Source organism: Thalia democratica, chromosome 6 (genome assembly GCF_965202585.1).
Source record: "Thalia democratica chromosome 6, ktThaDemo2.hap1.1, whole genome shotgun sequence".
In the NCBI taxonomy this organism is placed as follows: domain Eukaryota; kingdom Metazoa; phylum Chordata; class Thaliacea; order Salpida; family Salpidae; genus Thalia; species Thalia democratica.
The window spans coordinates 18021920-18040530 of NC_139170.1; the positions used below are offsets into that span (position 1 = coordinate 18021920).

The 18611-nt window shown below is 26.7% G+C and overlaps 1 protein-coding gene across 3 annotated transcripts; it reads right to left on the reverse strand.

Moving 5' to 3' along the window:
• Positions 1 to 2774: 2774 nt before the first annotated feature.
• On the reverse strand, positions 2775 to 17949 carry LOC145839503 (transcription elongation regulator 1-like). Of its 3 annotated transcripts, none has more exons than XM_082947096.1 (21): positions 17690 to 17949; positions 17273 to 17521; positions 16976 to 17039; positions 16801 to 16842; positions 16471 to 16656; positions 16240 to 16299; positions 14467 to 14634; positions 13774 to 13847; positions 13357 to 13505; positions 8636 to 8784; positions 8355 to 8421; positions 8045 to 8150; positions 7513 to 7602; positions 7287 to 7405; positions 6806 to 6956; positions 6017 to 6184; positions 5324 to 5421; positions 4169 to 4351; positions 3835 to 3997; positions 3554 to 3657; positions 2775 to 3366 (listed from the first exon to the last, which is right to left on the reverse strand). In XM_082947096.1, exons 1-21 carry the CDS (start codon positions 17930 to 17932, stop codon positions 3138 to 3140), a joined length of 2862 nt encoding a protein of 953 aa, XP_082803222.1. In that variant the 5' UTR covers positions 17933 to 17949; the 3' UTR covers positions 2775 to 3137. The 3 variants fall into 3 exon arrangements, with proteins under 3 accessions (XP_082803222.1, XP_082803223.1, XP_082803221.1); XM_082947097.1 differs by having other exon boundaries at positions 8355 to 8418; positions 16471 to 16659; XM_082947095.1 differs by having other exon boundaries at positions 2776 to 3366; positions 16471 to 16659.
• Positions 17950 to 18611: the final 662 nt, after the last annotated feature.

Below are 18611 nucleotides of genomic sequence, written 5' to 3' on the forward strand. Positions count from 1 at the left end.
AACTAAAGAAACATTCTTATTGATTTCTAGTGGTTACCAATTTGGCTGTAAATAACAACCAAACCCATGTGAAGACTGGATTTCTTGGGAACGGGTCAGAAAAGTACGGCGTCACTTTAGCACGGAGTGACAATTTAGCACGGTGTGCCACTTAAGCACAGAGTTACACCTTAGCACAGTGTGACACTTTAGCACGGCGTAACTTTAGCATAGAGTGACACAAAAGCACGTAATTTGTTTTGCAGTATTTTTTTCTATGCGTAAATAAAATTTGCACTGTTATGTTTAAAAATCTAAAAACGATCTCTATGCAAGATGTAAACTAAAAGTTTAAAGCTTTATATGTGTTACAAGTTTAAGCAATACCAAAACTAAAATAAAGTTACAAAATTTATTAATTTACACTACAGTAGACTACCGCTTAAGTACGCAAATTGAACCCGATCAAAAAGTGCGTACTTAGCACGGGTAGTGCGTACTTTTTGACGACATAGTATAATATGAAATTTATTTGTTTGCTTTCTTTCTTACAACTAGCCACTAAACAATTAAGCCAAATAAACAAGTCTTTTTATTTTAAATAACATTTAATACATAATTCTAATCTACAAAATTTTTTAATAGATTTTTAAATGATTTATTTTTTCTATAAAAAGTTTTACATAACACACATTTAATATATAATATACATTTAATATAGCAAGTCAATGTCAGTCAATGATATAAAAAAGAATAAATTTAGAAAGTGTAAAACATTTTTTATAATTTTCCATTAGCTAAAAAGTGTTTGATTTTTTTTAGTGCTATTTGAAAGAAAAACGTTTCAGGACTGTTTTTGTAAGAAAGTTTATATCAGTAGAAACATTTATAGTATAAGTGCACAATGATAAGATGCTCATTATTTTTTTTAACTTTAGTTTTTTGTTGTTGTTTCTTTTTATATATTTATTTTGACTTTATAAAATTTGTAACTAGTTTTTGTAGGTTGTTTTTATATTATTTCACATTAAAATTAGCCTCTCTTTTGCAGATATTAAGAAAGATTTTGAATAAAAAAAAAATTAGAATTTTTTTTTGTCTTTCTGGAGAGTGCGTACTTAAGCGGTAGTCTACTGTACTATACAATTTTTAACAAAAATATTTTGATACATTTACTTTAATATTTTCAACATAAAACTATTTTTATAAACATAGCAATATATACAAGCTCTAGGTTTATTAAAAAATCTTAAAATAACTTTAATAGGTCTAAAGTCCAAGTGTTAATTTTAAATAAAGGGTGAGATATATATAGTTAATAAACAAGTTTACATTGTTTTTTACAAGCTCTGATAACTTTAAAACCTATTAAAGTTATTTTAAGATTTTTTAATAAACCTAGAGCTTGTATATATTGCTATGTTTATAAAAATAGTTTTATGTTGAAAATATTAAAGTAAATGTATCAAAATATTTTTGTTAAAAATTGCTTATTTCATTTTTAAAACACATATCGCTTTAAATACTATAAAATTTTATGTTCCTCTTATTTCTACATGCACGCATCTCGCAATTTTTTTTTATACATATCTATGTGTTATAAAAATTATATTAATACTACTACAAGGGTAGTATAATTAATTTAACAATATTTTTACCCGTTTAGCTTTTTTATTATTTTGAATCTAAAAGAAACAGCTTATTTTAAAGTGTTGCTAGTAAAAACTTTATTTATAACTATTTTAAGACGGTACTTCATAAGTTTTAGAACTATTTTTTGTATTTACTTGCTTGTTAACTTAAAATTTATTAAGAGGTTGAACATCATTTAAATGAACCTTTTAAAAAGTCTTAAATTATTTGGTGCTAAAATGTCACTCCGTCATAAAGTGACGCTGTGCTTTTCTGACACCTACCCTAATTTGTTATGTTGTGTTTATGCAGAAAATGATTTAATTTTATAAACAAAATAGTTATAATTTTTTTTAAAGAAATGTGTAAAAACAAGTAGTCTTTATGACAACCTTATCAATAAACTTGGTACTAAAGTTATTATTGATAGTTGGATATGAAATGTGTCGTCAAGTACTAAAAATGTTTAGTATAAATATTTACTAAACCTTTTTTGATGGTTCAAAATAGAGCAATTAGACTCATTTTCTTGCTATTAACAGTTTAAATAACTCTATAAAAAAATACGTATCAATATTGATAAAAATCGAATTAATATTACGTTAGTATCAGATATTGAACTACCGAATGAACCAATTTAATTGATGTTTTGTTGCCTTTAAACTTTAGGTATATTGTGAGTATAAGTATTAAACTTCCACTACATTAAACTGTATTTAAAATTATATTAAAAGCTTTTTTTTTAGAACCAGTGATAGACATAAGAAAGTAAGATATTTGTTGTTATATTTAAATCTTAATTAAAGTATTGTATGTAAAAATCAAGAAAACAGTTTTATTGCTCATTGAATCTTTAAATTACACAACTTAGAATGTTTTTTAACTACTAACTTGATTTTTACTTTACAAGATAAACATTTACTACTAAAAGATTAAAACTTTATATGTAATTCTCTTCAACTTTTCAAACTTGTAGGACACTACAATGGTCATTATTAAAAATGCTACTAAACATTGTTAAAAATTTAGACTGGTAATAATTCCAAGTTAATTTTTTATTGAAAAATTAAGTATTTTAATATGCAATGTTAAACCTTATTTAATTGTATATTGTTATTTCTGTAAGCTTTTAAATCTAATACTAAACATGGTAAAAAAATTAAATTGACTAAAACTACTCAAATATTAAGTTATGTTGTAATAATATATATTTAAGTACAACATATTTATTTTTTGAAAAACATAATGGTAGCGAAAAAAAACACACAAACTATTAGCTACAAGTACAAGTAAACCAGAAACGAAATAGTTTAACAAAAATTCCATTAAAATACACTTTTAATATATTTCCAATAGAGATAAAAATATCTCGGATCAAAACAAAACTATTTTTTTAATGGATTCAAGAGACTTTGTAGCTCTACTGAGCGACAAGATACTTAGAAAAGTATACACTTAGAAATATAGTGTTTTCAAAAATTCTATTGTATCTACAAACTCAAATCAACTAATTCATATAAAAAGTATTACTTCAGACCTCTCCTGATTGGTTCAGAGGCGGTAGGGGGTGGAGGGGGACCTCTTGTGGCGAGATCCTTGATGTATGAGTCAATGATCTGGTCGCAGAGGAGCACGTGACGACTAGTGCTCGATTTCAGCTTCGACTCCTTCAGCTGGAGGTAGCGGCGATCGGTGGAAAGCAGCTTCTTGATTTCCTTCATCACTGCCGGGTTCGATTCAAGCATTGAGTGTGTTCTGTTGTGTGAAAAGTTTGACACCGACTATTTATTACGTGTAAAAACATAAGGATTAATATTTATTTATCTTAGTATAACACTTTATAAGTAATGACAGAGATCAGCTAGCCAAAAATTAACAGCTTAAATGAAATTTATACAGTTTGTAGTTAAAATATGAAGTTAATTTTGGAAACAAATAATACTTGTGAGTGATCATTTTGCATTCTTTTAAAAGTTCTCTGAGTTCTGCTTTTGCTTGTATGAATTTGCTTTTAAGGTACTCATCATAAATGTCCTCACGTTTTTGCTGAAAATTAACAAACATTAATTATTATTTAAATATAATTTGGTATTAACTAAACTTGTTAAGACTATTTTCAAACTTAATTATTTATTGTTATGTCATTTTAAGTAATTTTATTAAAAAATATGTATTATCTAATGTTTCCGATCTGTAAATAAGTTAAATTTAATAAATACTAACCCTCTCATCTTTACTGAACTTATTATATCTTGGATCGGATTTTATAAACTTTCTTGCTTCTTTCCATTTGGTAGTTAACTTTATCGATGATGTTTCCTCCAGCAATTGCTTAAAGTAGGTCTTTCTTTTCTTCTTCAGTTTATCTATGTGGTCATAGAACAACCTACAGATAGTTTAACTTTGTTGTGTTTTTTGTTAAATAATATTAAGTAATAGTCAATATAATTCAAATAAATGCCTTAAATTACTTTGAAAAGATGATTTTTAGACTATTGCAGAGTTATCTTAAAATAAAAACAAGGCTACAATTAAAATTAAAAAATATATAAAGCACCTCTCCTTATCCTTCCTCTCCAGCATATCAGCAAGTTCGTACCGGTGATCCTTCCTCAGCCTCTTTCTGGCGTCCTTCCAAGTAATTTCCACGTCTTTCACCATATCAGCCAGCAACGCGTTGAAGTGATCCGACGCTTCGTCGTGTCGGTGCTTCTGACGCTCGCTGTCCAACTCGCGCGATCTGTTGTTAACCGATGCAACTATTTTTTCACAAAAAAACTACAAGCTTCAGAAAAAGTTTGCGAGAATTTTTCATTTGAACTGTAAAAATAACTTTTATCTTACAAAACGGTAAGTTTTGATGTTGTTGGTAGTGTTCAAGTTTAAAACCCTCACAAGCAAACATAAACCTTTTTAGGAGCTTATATAACTATTATCGAAGCTACAAACATCTGATTATTACGGTTTTGAAATTTCTGCATAAAAAGTATTTCATTATATATTACTTTAATATTAAACTTTATTATGAAGTAAAAAATTCAATTACATTTATAAAATTGATAAATAATAAAACATGATTAACTAAAATACAATTTCAATCAAAACGTCTAATTATTTTAATTTGAGAGATTTATATTTTTCATTCTTAAAAATTATATCGTTAACTTATTTAAAAATGTAAAGTTCAATAACTGTTTTAGAAACTATTAGATCTCAATCTCATAACTATAAAACTTTTATCACTACAAAAAAACAGAGGTGCTGATTTGAAACTTATAGCTTTTTTTTAATATTATTTGCTGAAAATAGAAGCGAAAACTTTGAAAAGAATGAGGTTATCTTTTTTTCTTTTACTCACACCCTCACAGGTAACATAATATAATTTTCATTTTTTTTATATATCCATTTATCTACATTTAACAGCACTTTTTATATGCTTAGTTAATTGGAACAATTTAACTTACTATAAATATAAACTAAAACAACTGTTTAGTTATACCTGCAGTCAAAAAACAAAAATCTATTAAAAATTGAATACTACTGAATTCAGTTTTACGCAGCTATGTGCTAAAAATTGATCTGAGTTCCCAGTTACTATAAAATTGATATCAGCCAACCTTCATTTTTCACTCCATCATAAAAATTTCAAATTTGAGGCTAACAGTTTAATGAAATACATTAGGTATATAATTTATCAAAATATACTTCAAACCTGGCAGCTTTTTCTTCTTCTACTTGTTCTCTCCTTGCTTTTAAACTCAACTCTGCTCTTTGCTTGCGTCTCTCTTCCTCAAGTTTGCCTCCAGACGCCTGTTTTTTTTTTAACGAAATTCATCAGAAATTTTATAAAACCCATCATTATTATAAAATTATAAGTTAACAGTTATAAATACTTAATAAATAGTTTTTTTTTAATCAGGGTTACCAAAAGTTTTTGATAAACTTCTTCCAGGTTTTTTAATTTTTTTCAAGGTTTTAAAAGTATAAGTTTTAGGTCTATTTTAAGATAATCTTAAGTTAAAGGTCAAAAATTATCTTAAAAAGAATAACAACATATAAAAGAAACTGTAAAGCTACTTTCAATATGTTTTTTTACTAAAAAAATGATTACAAAAAAATATCTATGTGACAGATTTTTGTGTCGAATCGAAATTTCCTTACTTTACATGTAAAATTGTTTAAAATTCAAGGTTTTAAAATGATTTTTGCATAAAATTCCAGGTTTTTTAGCCTAAATTGTCAAATTCTAAATTTTTTCCAGGATTCCATGTTTTTTGGCAACCCTGTTTTGTAACTTTTTACAAAACAATGATTGTTTTTAATACATAATTTAAATGAGCTTATTTTGTGGAACATATTTTATCTAAAAGATAATTACAATTCAAACAGATCATAAAATATAAACATGATTAAGTTTTTCTTGACAAAACTCTTGCCACCATTCTTCTCTTTGGTATGCATCTTGTACACTTGAATACCGAGCATCTAACATCAGCTTTTCCCGCGCTTTTTGATACTTACTGCATTTGTCAACATGCTTCTCTTCCATTAATAAGAAGAAATCACGTTTAATCTGTTTGATTAATTTATAAAACGTTTAGAAAATTGTTAGTGCTAATAAATTTTTATAGGTAGAAATTTGCACAGCCAAAGGTATTCTTATTTCTTTTACAAAGCGAACAAATTTGCTCTTGTAACAACCCTTCTGAACTAATTTAAACTTAATTTTGATTCAATTTAAATTATCGAAATAAGAAAAATATTTGGCTATATATTTATAACTTGTCAATAAACATTAAATAATTACACACCATAAAATTAACTTATTACAGCTTCTAAAAATAGTATAACAAGTATAAAAATATATAAACTGTTAAAAATACAACACATAATAGTAATTCAATAGAAAATAAAATCAATTTAAGTAATTCTGCTTTATAGGTAGTAGCTTTTAGCTCACATAATAAATATGTATATTAAAACTATGAGATATTATTTTACACTAAGCTTTATTTAAAGTAACTGATGAAAAGTATAAACAAAATAAAGAAACTTAGTAACTATTTAACCTTTAAAAAAAAGTTTGTTCCATTTGATTCTTAATCTAAAAAATATATAACAACTAAGAAAAACGTATAACAACTACATCAAAATTTAGTCACAATAAAAAAAAAACTAATAACTAATTACAAACTTTTTCCGATTTGCTTCTAGCTTCTTCGTCTTTCTTTTTCTTAGCGTCTTTTACATACTCGTTGAAAAGCTGTTCTCTGTCGCGCATCTTTTCAATTGCTCTGAAACGTGGATCCCTCGAACTCTTGGAGGCGAACTCGCTGAAGCCTTTTCTGTTTCAACACACAAATTTGCAAGAATTAAAATGAAGAAGAGGCAAAAACTTATTTTACGTGAACTTGTATGATATCAAACGCTTCAGAAAATTTTATTTAAAAATAGTACTAAAAAAAAAAATATTTAGTAACAAAGCTTAAAAATAATTAGAGAATATTACTAGAGTATTATTCAAAAATAGTTTACATGCTTGTGATCATCACGTAAGCGAGAAACAGTTGTAAAGCAGTAAATTTAAAAGAAATTTAGTTTCAATTATTATTAAAAAACTTCAGAACAGTATTTTTTAGATCATTGTAAATAACTAAGCAAAAAACTAAGAAAACCTTCCAGAGTAATTGACTTCAGCAATAAGTGCTTTGAACTCTTCTCGATTCTTCAAAAGTTGAGCTTTCTTTTCTTTCCGTTCCACTTCTGCTCTTGTTCTCACAAAATCCTCAAAAACCTTAAAATAAATTCTTATTTAAAATAATTACTTATTTAAAAAAAAAATTAATCTTTGAGAACAAGTAAAACTGCAACAAATATTTATCTTGTAGACTATAAACGAACGTTTCTTTTGTCTTTCATGGCCAGAAGACTAAATCTTTCATCAAATACAATTTTGTGTACTTCTTTTTCCCAAGTTGAAAACGCTGAAACCTGCAGCCAATAGTTTTTTAGTATGTTAAACTTGCTAAACAGCTGTAATTGAAACACAAAACAATTGCTTTTACTTATGACCAGATAAAAATATTGTATCTTGTATTTACCTACCAATAATATAGATTTTTTTTTTTCATAAATGCTTTTGTTGTTAAGTAATTTTTACGTAACAAATTTTAAAATTAAATTTAAAAACAACAAAAAACAAAATTGAAAACAAGTGTAATATTAGTAAAATACTAATCAAAATACATTTAATAATTTTGTGAGTTTGAGAGTAATAAGTATTTGTTTCAGATAGTCTTACTGAACTGAAAAAATAACGTCGATCCAATTTATTTTTTTGAAAAGTTTGTTTTGTGAATACTAGTTTTTTGATAATTTTTATACTTGAATCTAAGACAGTATTTAACTTCAAAAGCATAAAATAGGTTACAACCTTTCTTTCGAGCAACATTTCTTTGAACTTTTTAGTTCTTGATTCTAGAGACTCGCCATTGTACTTGTCTTCATTTTTTTTCTTTTGTTGAACTTCGTCATCAGTTCTAAATAATAAATAACTTAATATTATAAACTAGAAGTGTACTCAATATTTTGTATGAAATAATAAATAGAAGTTTTAAGTTATATAATAAAAATTAAAACAAAATATTTATGTTCATTAAAAAAATTGAAAAAACCTATTTCAGTAATTTCTTTAAATAATTAGGTTATTTTTAAAATAAGTTTTTTAACTAGTAAAAACAAACTTCAATTTTTTCTTAGCTGGTCCTTCTTCGTCACTCATGTCCTCATTTCCATTTTTAGTTTCTTCTTCTGAAAAAATTTCAACTTATAGTTTAAATACATATTAACTATATCAATCTAAATAAATACTTTTAGAATTAAAAACAGTGTATATCAATTTTGTTTGAAAAGAGAGACAAGCAATAAACAATTTTCTTATTGATAATAGACTATTAAATTCATTTTAAAATACCACAACAATATTCTAAAAAATCTGTACAAATGTAGTAAAAAAGTCTCCAACCTTGCTTCAACTTTCTTTTGTGAGGAGGATCCGAGATGATGGAGTCAACGTCGCTTCGACCTTTCAACTCTTCCGGCCTGACCCACATGGAAAGCGAAGTTGTCGGGTTGAAGAAGAAAACTTTGCCATCGCCAGTCCAAACAACACACCTGTATATTAAAAGCGTAATGTTATCAACAGGAAGTTGAAAAACCAGCAAGTACAGAGGAATCTGAATAAAGTAGCAGGCTGGTACTAATTATTGATGTAAATAAAATAACAAATATATATTTTTTTAATTTTAAGGCTGTATTGTTCTTTAAGTTGATTCCCCTGTAGCTATGTGATATTTTTTAAATTGTAAATATTACAAAACTTAAATAAACTTAAAAAATAAAAAGTAAATTCAAGTATAAAAATATATGCACAATCAAGTATGAGATTAAACTACTTTTTTTTCATCTAAGAAAATTATATAAATAACCTTAAATAGATTTTCTTATTGCAAAATAAACTAATTTATTTATTACTTTTACGACTAAGTCTTATTTATTACTTTTACGATTGTGATTAAACATTTTGTGAAAAACTTAAGTCTTTTTTATACCAAAAAGAAGAAAAAAACTATTTTTTATCTTCTTTAAATTGATTTTACTAAAATTACAAAACTAAAACATCTTATATTTTATATACACTAGTACATTAAAGTTTAACACTATAGTCTATTTTTTAGTTTTCTAAAGTTAAGAATAAAAATAATTCAATGCTTAAATTTTGTTAAAAGATTTTTTTCAATAATCATCTAAGTTATTCGACTTATTTATTTGCAATAATTTATTTCATATATCAATGCTGGAACCCCTTTCTTTTCCTGGATTTCATCTCATTATTTCGGCTATACATAGATGGTATTGCACATATAAAACAGAACAAAAACTTGATTATTAAAGTATAGTATAAATATTATCTTGATTAACTCAAAACTAGAAAAAAAATCTTATTTTATCAAGCTAAAAACATTTATTCAGTAAGTAATTCAAAACCACAGGATGGCCATTGGTTGTTCAGAAACTTCTTCCAGGTTTTTAAAGTACATTTTTTCTTGTCAATTATTAGTATAAACTTATTTTTAATGTAAAACTAAACTGTTATAAATAGTAATATAATATTGAAAGCTACGTTAATGTTATTTTAAAGGTATTTTATAATAATTAAGATTCTAAATAAAACGAAAAAGAATATTCTACATGAAACATTTTTGCATATAATCTTAATTTCAATGTCTTAAATATAAAAACTGTTCGAAATTCCAGGTTTTTTTTTAAATATAAAATTCCAGGTTTTTCAATTATAATGACCACCCTTAACAATACTTATAAGTAAAATATACTAAGGGACAAATAAAAAATTGTCAAATAGCTAGAAAAATTAAAACACTATCAAAAATATTGAAAATATATTATATGCTTTTAATACAAGAATATCAGGAATATCTAAAACTTTTAATTAAAAAAGTAATAAAAAACTTAACAACAATTTCTAAATGAACTCTAAGTATACTTTGAAATTGTAAAATGATTTTCATTAACTTATCAGTTTACTGTATACTTAAAAAGTAGTATATTTTATACTTTCTTTAAGGGCATAGGGGGATAAACACCCTTTTTTGGTTTTTGATCTTATTTTATAAAGTTTTTACTAAGCTTTTTACAGATTTAAAAAAATCAAAATAGTTTTTGAGATATAGCCGGTCAAAGTTGAAGCCGACAATAGGATCCTTATGGGAGGTGCAAACTAAAACGGCAAAAATAAGCTATTTCACTAAAAATCTATCTTCTTCTACGTTTTTTGAGATAACTACCTCAAACTTTTAGGAAATGTTCCTTAATATATTTAGAAAATTCTGTCGGAAGGAATTTTTTCTAAAATAAAAAATAAAAATTTTATATAAAAAATAAACAAAAAAAACAGTTTTTTTTTTTGTTTTTTTGTTATAAAATTTTTATTTTTTAATTTTTTTAAATTCTGTTTAGAAAGAATTTTTTAAATACTGCAAGGAACACTTCCTGAAAATTTGAGGTAGTTATCTCAAAAAACGTAGGAGGAGACAGATTTTTAGTGATTTCTAGTTATTTGCTGTTTTAGTTTGCGCCTCCCATAAGGATCCTATTGTTGCCTCTGACTTTGACCGGCTATATCTCAAAAATTATTTAGAATAATTTAAATTTGTAAAAAGCATCTTGTAGCTTAGTAAAAACTATATAAAATAAGATCAAAAACCAAAAAAGGGTGTTTACCCCCCCCCCCCCTTATGCCCTTAAACAGTATTAGTAAAAAAATGTATAAGAACTTTTAACTTTTTTGAACTGTTTTAAAAATATTTAATAATACAAATATATTTCAAACTTATGGCGATTACTTAACATTATTTATAATTTTTAAAATTAAAAATATTTTAATTGTAAAAATTAAAGACAAACTACCCCCATTAAACTTGGTGCTAGGTAATACTGTTATACTAAATATTATATTCTAAAAAGGTAACTTTAAGTTTTTTTTTTCAATGTAATCTAGAAAGCCTAAACTTAAGTAAAACGCTCAATCAGATGTGGCAAATTTTGGTAAGCATTATTAGTATACAAGAACTGTTTTTACCTGATAATAGTAGAATTGTGCAAACAATTAACGTGGGAGCGAAAATTTCTATTTTCAATTGCTCAGTTCTGTAATATTGTCATTTTGTATTAATTTACAGTAAAAAAAATTTGATATTTTAAAAGGGAACTTAAAAAAAGTTACATTAATATTTTTTGTGATGAAATAACTAATTCTGTTATATAGTAAGATTATTGTATAACTTATTCATGGTTGCCACTGATCAAGCTGAGAAAAATTTCCTGACTTTTCCTGACTTTTTACCAAAATTTTCCTGACTTTTCTAAATCATACTCTTAAATTAAACTTATTCTAAAATACATAATCTAACACTTGAAACTATATAAAGCTTTTAATCTAATTTTAATACAGGTTAAAAACAACAGTTTTTTCCTGAACTCTATCAAACTTCCAGTACATCACTTAAACCATCTGTGTATGATTCATGTTTGTAATAAACAGCTCTATCAGCAAAATACTTGTATTATTACCTTATAAACACAGCTTGTCTGAAAAAAGACACATTTTTTTAGCATTTCCTAGCATAAATGTATCTAGATCAGGGTTTCCCAAACTTTTTTGCTAATGGCCCCCTTTGAAGAGTTTGAAAAAGTAATGGCCCCCTTCAACATATAGATTACTCATAAACTACGATAAAATACACATAAGACCTTTTTTTTTTTTTTGCTCTTCATCTGCAACTCAAGAATATCTAGTGTAAGTGTAAGTTTCAAGTTATGGCCTAATGGCCCCCCTGTGGCTCCTTTACTGCTCATGGCCCCCCCTCTTCCCCCTTTGCTGCTCATGGCCCCCTGTGTATCTGTCATGGCCCCCTAGGGGGCCACTTGGCCCACTTTGGGAATCCCTGATCTAGATAAACAAATGACATATAAGGAACTTTTACAATTTTTGTGTATATATCACAGTTTCACTATGGAAGTGTCCTTGCTACAGATCATCAATATTAAAGAGCTTACAAAATCTGCTTGTTCAAGTAGGGTACTTGTTCAATATGTTAATAGAAAATTTTTGCAGTTTTATAAAGGATATTTTACTAATTTATACCAGGTGAAGGCATTGGAAATAAAATTAAATGTTTTTGTAAATTTCCAGGAAAATTTTGGATTTTTTTTCTGACTTTAAAGGATTTTAAATCAATTTTTACCATTTGAAGGCTTTGAAAAACAAGGAATTTGTAAATTTAAACTTACAAAATCTGATTTTTTTTTAAATTTTATGAAATTTCCTGACTTTTCCTGACTTTTTTTCGAAACCCTCCATTTTTACCTGACTTTTGTCATTTTTTTTTTAATTTTTCCTGACTTTTCCTGATTTCCTGACTTTTCCTGACCGAGTGGCAACCCTTCTTATTAACACTTATTTTCTATTCCGATATTAAAATTGTTTAGTAAGTCTTATAAAAATCAACTAATCGGGTCATAATTAAATATACATTTACATAATTAGTTTATTGGTGAGAAGAAATAATTGAACTTTATAACTTTGTATTAAAATTTACTATTTAATTTCTACATAATTTCATGAAAAGCAATTATTTCTTATAAACAAATACACCCGAAATTAAAACCAGAATATCAAAAGCTATTTAAACAGTTTTGACTTACTAACCAGCAACGAGTAAAACTAAGCTAGAAACATACTAAGTGCCTGTAAACTTTATAAATAAAAGAAAAAATAACAAGATAAAAACCTACTTTTCAATATTCCGCAAATAGTAGCTATATATTATTTAATCACATTCCACATAAATTTTGAGGTCGTCTTTTGAAGTTGCTAGTTGAAAATGAAAAGTATGTTGACAAATAATATCAAGTAATTTAAAAAGGTCTACATTATTTAGTTAAGATATAGTTTGTTACTACAATAAGTATTCTAAATTAAACATTTTAGTCTAAAAATGAAACTTTGAAATAAAGTTATAAAACAAATATATGATCAAATTTGTTTTTAATAAAAATAGAAGTATGCTATGATAACAGAAGTTTGTACTTTTCAACGAAACTTTCTTCCACCTAGAACCTGCAATTTAAAAGGTCAGTAAATATATACTTTAACAATAAAGTTACCACGGGGTGCCAGGAACCGGGTGCCTAGCAACGGGCTTCTTTGCTTCCTGCCTCGCTTTTTCCTCCTCTTCTTCCCTTCGTTTTTGTTCTTCCTCTTCCTCCATAGCCTGTTTTTTCAACTCCTCTTCCATTCGTTCCTCTTCTGTTTGCTAAATGAAAGTAAAAATAAAAATAGAAAACATCCAGATAGTAAACGTATACTTTGTATAACTCTTTAAGTCGTACCAGTCTGTAAGTAATTTTCATTTATATTTTTGATTACATTTTCTTAAAAAAGATGACTAAAATATAGTTTTCTAAACAACAAAGTGAGTATAAATAAAAACACTTCTTTTTTCTTTTGCAAAATTATATTTTTTATTACTGTTCATTTTCAGCTAAAAATATTATAAGTATAATTTTTTTTGAAAATCAAACTTCTTTATTTTCAGTTATAGGTGTTGATTGAGCTGCATTTGATTGATTTTCAGACTGTTCGGGCACAGAAACAACTGTAAAATAATAAAAGTCAGTTTACGTAGATAAATTCATATGTAATACCAGCTTAAATTAGCCATTTTAAAAAAAATATTTTTTTATAATTCATTTGAAATTTATAATTTTATTTGATATTATTGATGACATACTTTTTATGGTTCATAATAATTCTGGCATTAAACCATTCCTAAACTAATAAATCAACACAATTATTAGGATTGTGTAAAGACTTCTTTAATTAAAATAAATAAAATTAATTAATATTTTCATTAACTTAAGTAAATATAATTATGTAAATTAAATATGAGAATAGTTTTTAGATAAATGAAAAATATTTGCATAAATAAAAAAAAAGACTTGTACTTTCATAATGACTTTATTCTAGTTTTATACAGTATTGTCAAAAATTGACTACCATTAAAAGCAATTACCTTCAAAAATTAGTCAATTAAAGAGGTCACTACACAATTCTTAAATTTAAAAATTATCAAAATCTAAGATTATATTCTTTTTTTTTTATTTAGGGATATTAAAAATAAAGTATGTTTTTTTTTCTGAAATTATCCCAACCAAGGATTTTAAAGAACTTTATGGTTTTGTAGCAATTCATAATAATTTAACTTTATGTAATACCTTGTTGAGGGACAAAATTGGGTTTGTTCCATGTAGTTTCCATGGTGTGCACATTGTAATAGTAGCTTCTCCCGTCAGCTGTCTTGTGCTCCTTCCATGCATCTTGCATTGGGCGCATTTGTTGCCGCATCATCATCTGACCTGGAGGTGGTCTCATCATTGGTGGTCCTGTTTAAAATTATAAATAGTTTTTATAGTTGAAGTTTTTAAAAAAAACATCAATTTAAATTTTATAATTTAAGAAATATTTTTAAATTCATCCTAAACACTGTGCAATTGTAAATAATCTTGGTAACTTAAGGTTGTAAAAATTGTTGTCTTTATATATTTTTTAATTTTTGTATCAAGTTTATACAACTGCATAAAAATATAATGTATTTATTAAACTTAAAAACAAGATTTTTTTTTTGCCATAAACTTAGCATAATTTAAAATCATTTTCACACAATTTTATAAATAATTTTAAGGGCATAGGGGGTAGGGTAAACACTTTTTTTTTTTGAAATTTGATCTTATTATAATATTTTTTACTAAGCTACAAGATTCTTTTTACAAATTTAAATTATTCTAAATAATTTTTGAGATATAGCCAGTCAAAGTTGGAGGCAACAATAGGTTCCTTTGCAAACTAAAACGGCAAATAACTAGAAATCACTTAAAATCTATCTCCTCCTACGTTTTTTGAGATAACTATCTCAAACTTTCAGGAGACGTTCCTTGATATATTTAGAAAATTCTGTTGGAAAGAATTGAAAAAAATTAAAAAATAATATTTTATATAAAAAATAAACGAAAAAAGCAGTTTTTTTTTGTTTTTTGTTATATTTTGTTTAATTTTTTCAATTTTGTTCTCACAGAATTTTCTAAATATTGCAATTGCAATATACAATAATGCATTGATTTTTATTGAAATAGTCAATTTTTGCCGTTTTAGTTTGCGCCTTCCATAAGGAGCCTATTGTTGTCTCCGACTTTGACCGGCTATATCTCAAAAATTATTTTGAATTCTTTAAATCTGTAAAAAGAATTTTGTAGCTTAGTTAAAACTTAACAAAATAAGATCAAATTTCAAAAAAAAGGTGTTTACCTCCCCCCCCCCCCATGCCCTTAAGCTTGCGTTACTTTGAAAGTTGGTAAATATTAAGAATAGGATTTAGTGAAAATAAACTTATATCAGGACAAAACAATCTTGGCTTAATGCCTACTATAATAAGATATTTGGACTTATAAGAAAAAATTTGCTGTATTTGAAGCTTTGTGAATGCAACTTTGGAAATGGACTTGATATTTCAGAAAACTATTAAAATTACAAATTATACGGTACTTTTTCATGATTTTAGAAATTTAATAGTTCTTTAATCAGGTATTACATTTATTAAATCATGAAGAGAGGGTGAGTTGGATAATTGGTTTAAAGAAGTTTACAAAAAATGTCTGCGATTATGTCAGCAGAATCAAAGAGTAGCAGACCACTTTATTTTATTTCATTATGTTCTAATGCAGTGCTTCTGAAATGGGGTTCCGCAACGCCTCTCAGAGGTTCCGCGAAGCCTTTTGAAATTTAAAAAAGAACATTTATTTAATTGAACATTTTATGTAAAATTATAATTAGGGGTTCCGCGGAAAAGTTAAATTTTAAAAAAGGGTTCCGCCACTAGAAAAAGGTTCAGAAGCACTGTTCTAATGTATTTAAAAATGTAACCAAATTAGAAAAATATTAAAATTTATATAAAGTAAAATATAAATAAACTTTGTTTTATTGTAAATACAAACCTGCCATAGGAGGTCTTTGCATTGGATGTGGCATCATTGGTGGTCTCATTCTCTGAAACACTGTTAAATACATTCGATTAAGCTCAAAATTAAATAAATAGTTATCTTCAAAAATATATCACAACTTAAATAAGAGTTTTTTTCTTAGATATAAATAAAAAGCTTTATTTAAAAAATCACAGAAAAATTAATAAATGTCAAAAAAATATCCTTCAACACAATGTTTCATACTTGGTGGCCTGTTCATAGGTGGACGCATATTAGGTGGTCCCCCCATGTTGCTTGGATGTCTTTGAGGCGGTCTCATGATTGTTGGTTGTTGAGGCCGCATGTCACCTTTTTGACTTGCTTGTTGTTCATGAGGCTGGTCAATTTCCATTTTATCATCTGGAGAAGTTCCACCTCCGTTTGAACCAGCTGCTGTTAGAATTATTTTTAAGCACAAAACTTTATATAAGAGTCATATAAAATTGTTACATATTTTTAAGGCTTTTATACAGACTTAATTTTTGATTGCCACATTCTTGACACTTTAATATAAAAATTAGAAATGTATATTACCATTATTATCATCAAATGTTGGTGAACGATTGTGACCTTCTCCTGTCAAGTAAATATATGTTAACAATGATAAGTTATATAGAGGTAATTTAAAACATGACTTTTAAACAAAAACAATTAAAGCTTTAAGAAGTGTAAAAAGTCAAAAAAATTTTTTTTTACTTAAAAAACTAACCTTCTGGTTTATCATCTTTATTACTGTTTGTTGGTCCTGGTGGAAAACTTGACAACAAATAAGCCTGTTAGCAAATAATCTATGTAATGACTCAAAGTGTTTAAAAAAAATGATAATATATAAACTGGTATGTTTATTGAGAAATTTAAAAGAATGATTTCTAAATGTGTAATAAATTTAATTTTGAATTAGATTTTATAAAAATTTGTATCACATATTTTATATTATATGTTTTATTTGTAGAAGTTCTGGAAAAATGTTTAGTTGTTTTTTATCTAAAAGAAAAATAATTATTACTTCCGACTGCTTGATAACTTGCACGTTTTCGCCTTCTGGCATTTTCCAAGCAGATTCACGAGTTTTGCCATGATAGAAATAAACTTTTCCATTTGCTGCAACTGTTTCCACCCATATTTCCTTCATTGGATCCAAAGCTGGTCCAGGTTTATTTCCTGGTGGTCCCATAACTCCTGGAGGTGCCAGTTGAGGTGGACCTACTGGTCCTCCTGGTGGCCCCATGAACATATTACCTGGTGGTCCAGGCTGCTGTAATTCATCAAAAACCATAATTCAGTAAGTCATGAAAAAATACAAAAAATGCTAAATATATTATTACTTAAGCATCAAAAAAAACTATTTTAATGAAAAATCTAAATTATAATTTAAAAAAAAACACCTAAAAACTATATAAAAAAAATTATAAAATAAACAAACATTCATTGGAGGAATATTTCCATCACCAGGAGGTCCTCCTGATTGGTTATTTGGCCGTGGTCCATTAAAGTTGTTGAAGGGTGGTCTTGCCATGGGTGGCCTCATCTGATTAGGTGGAGGCCTCATGCCTTGAGGAGGTCCCATAAAATTACCAGGAGGTCCTCTTGGAGGCATTGGACCTCTAAATGGTCCACGCATATTAGGACGAGATGGTGGTCTAAAGTTTTGTGGTGGTCCAGACATTTAAAATGATTAATGTAGTATCTAAAACATCACAGTTTAAATATCATTCAATTTTTATTAATTCTTAAAATTACCAACCATATTTAGGTGCCTATAAAAAAATTATCTAAAACTAATAAAATCATTTTTGGAAATAGTTTTTTAAGTTAACTTAAAATATAAATAACATTATTTTTTCCAAAAACAGTTAGCTATCTTTCAAGTAAAATTCAACCATTTTAACAAAAATAACATTATGATTTCCAAAAGCTTATATCAAGCTAAAACATTGATTCAAAAGTTATAAATTAATCATCTCTTGGCACTCTTTTGTTTTGCCAATCATTAGCCTTGTCTTCAAGTTTTAATTGTTTAAAAACATCTTCCACAGAAACAGTCCCACTGTAAATTTTACCTTCTCTGCCACTAGCAGTTCTAAATTTTCCTTGTTTTCTCTCAATTGATTCCATGTACAGATCTACATTTTGATTTCTTCTGTTTTTCATGTCATACTTTATCTGAGTAAACTCTTTCAGCCCATATGAACCAAGAACTAAAAAGCCTATAAAGGATACACCTGTCTGAACTTTTTTGTCTTTGAGTTTTGTAATGATAGAGTTAAGAATTTTATCAAACCCCATTGTTTTAAATCTACATAAAAAGATTGTCTGTAAAACCAAGATCTCTCAATAACTTAAGT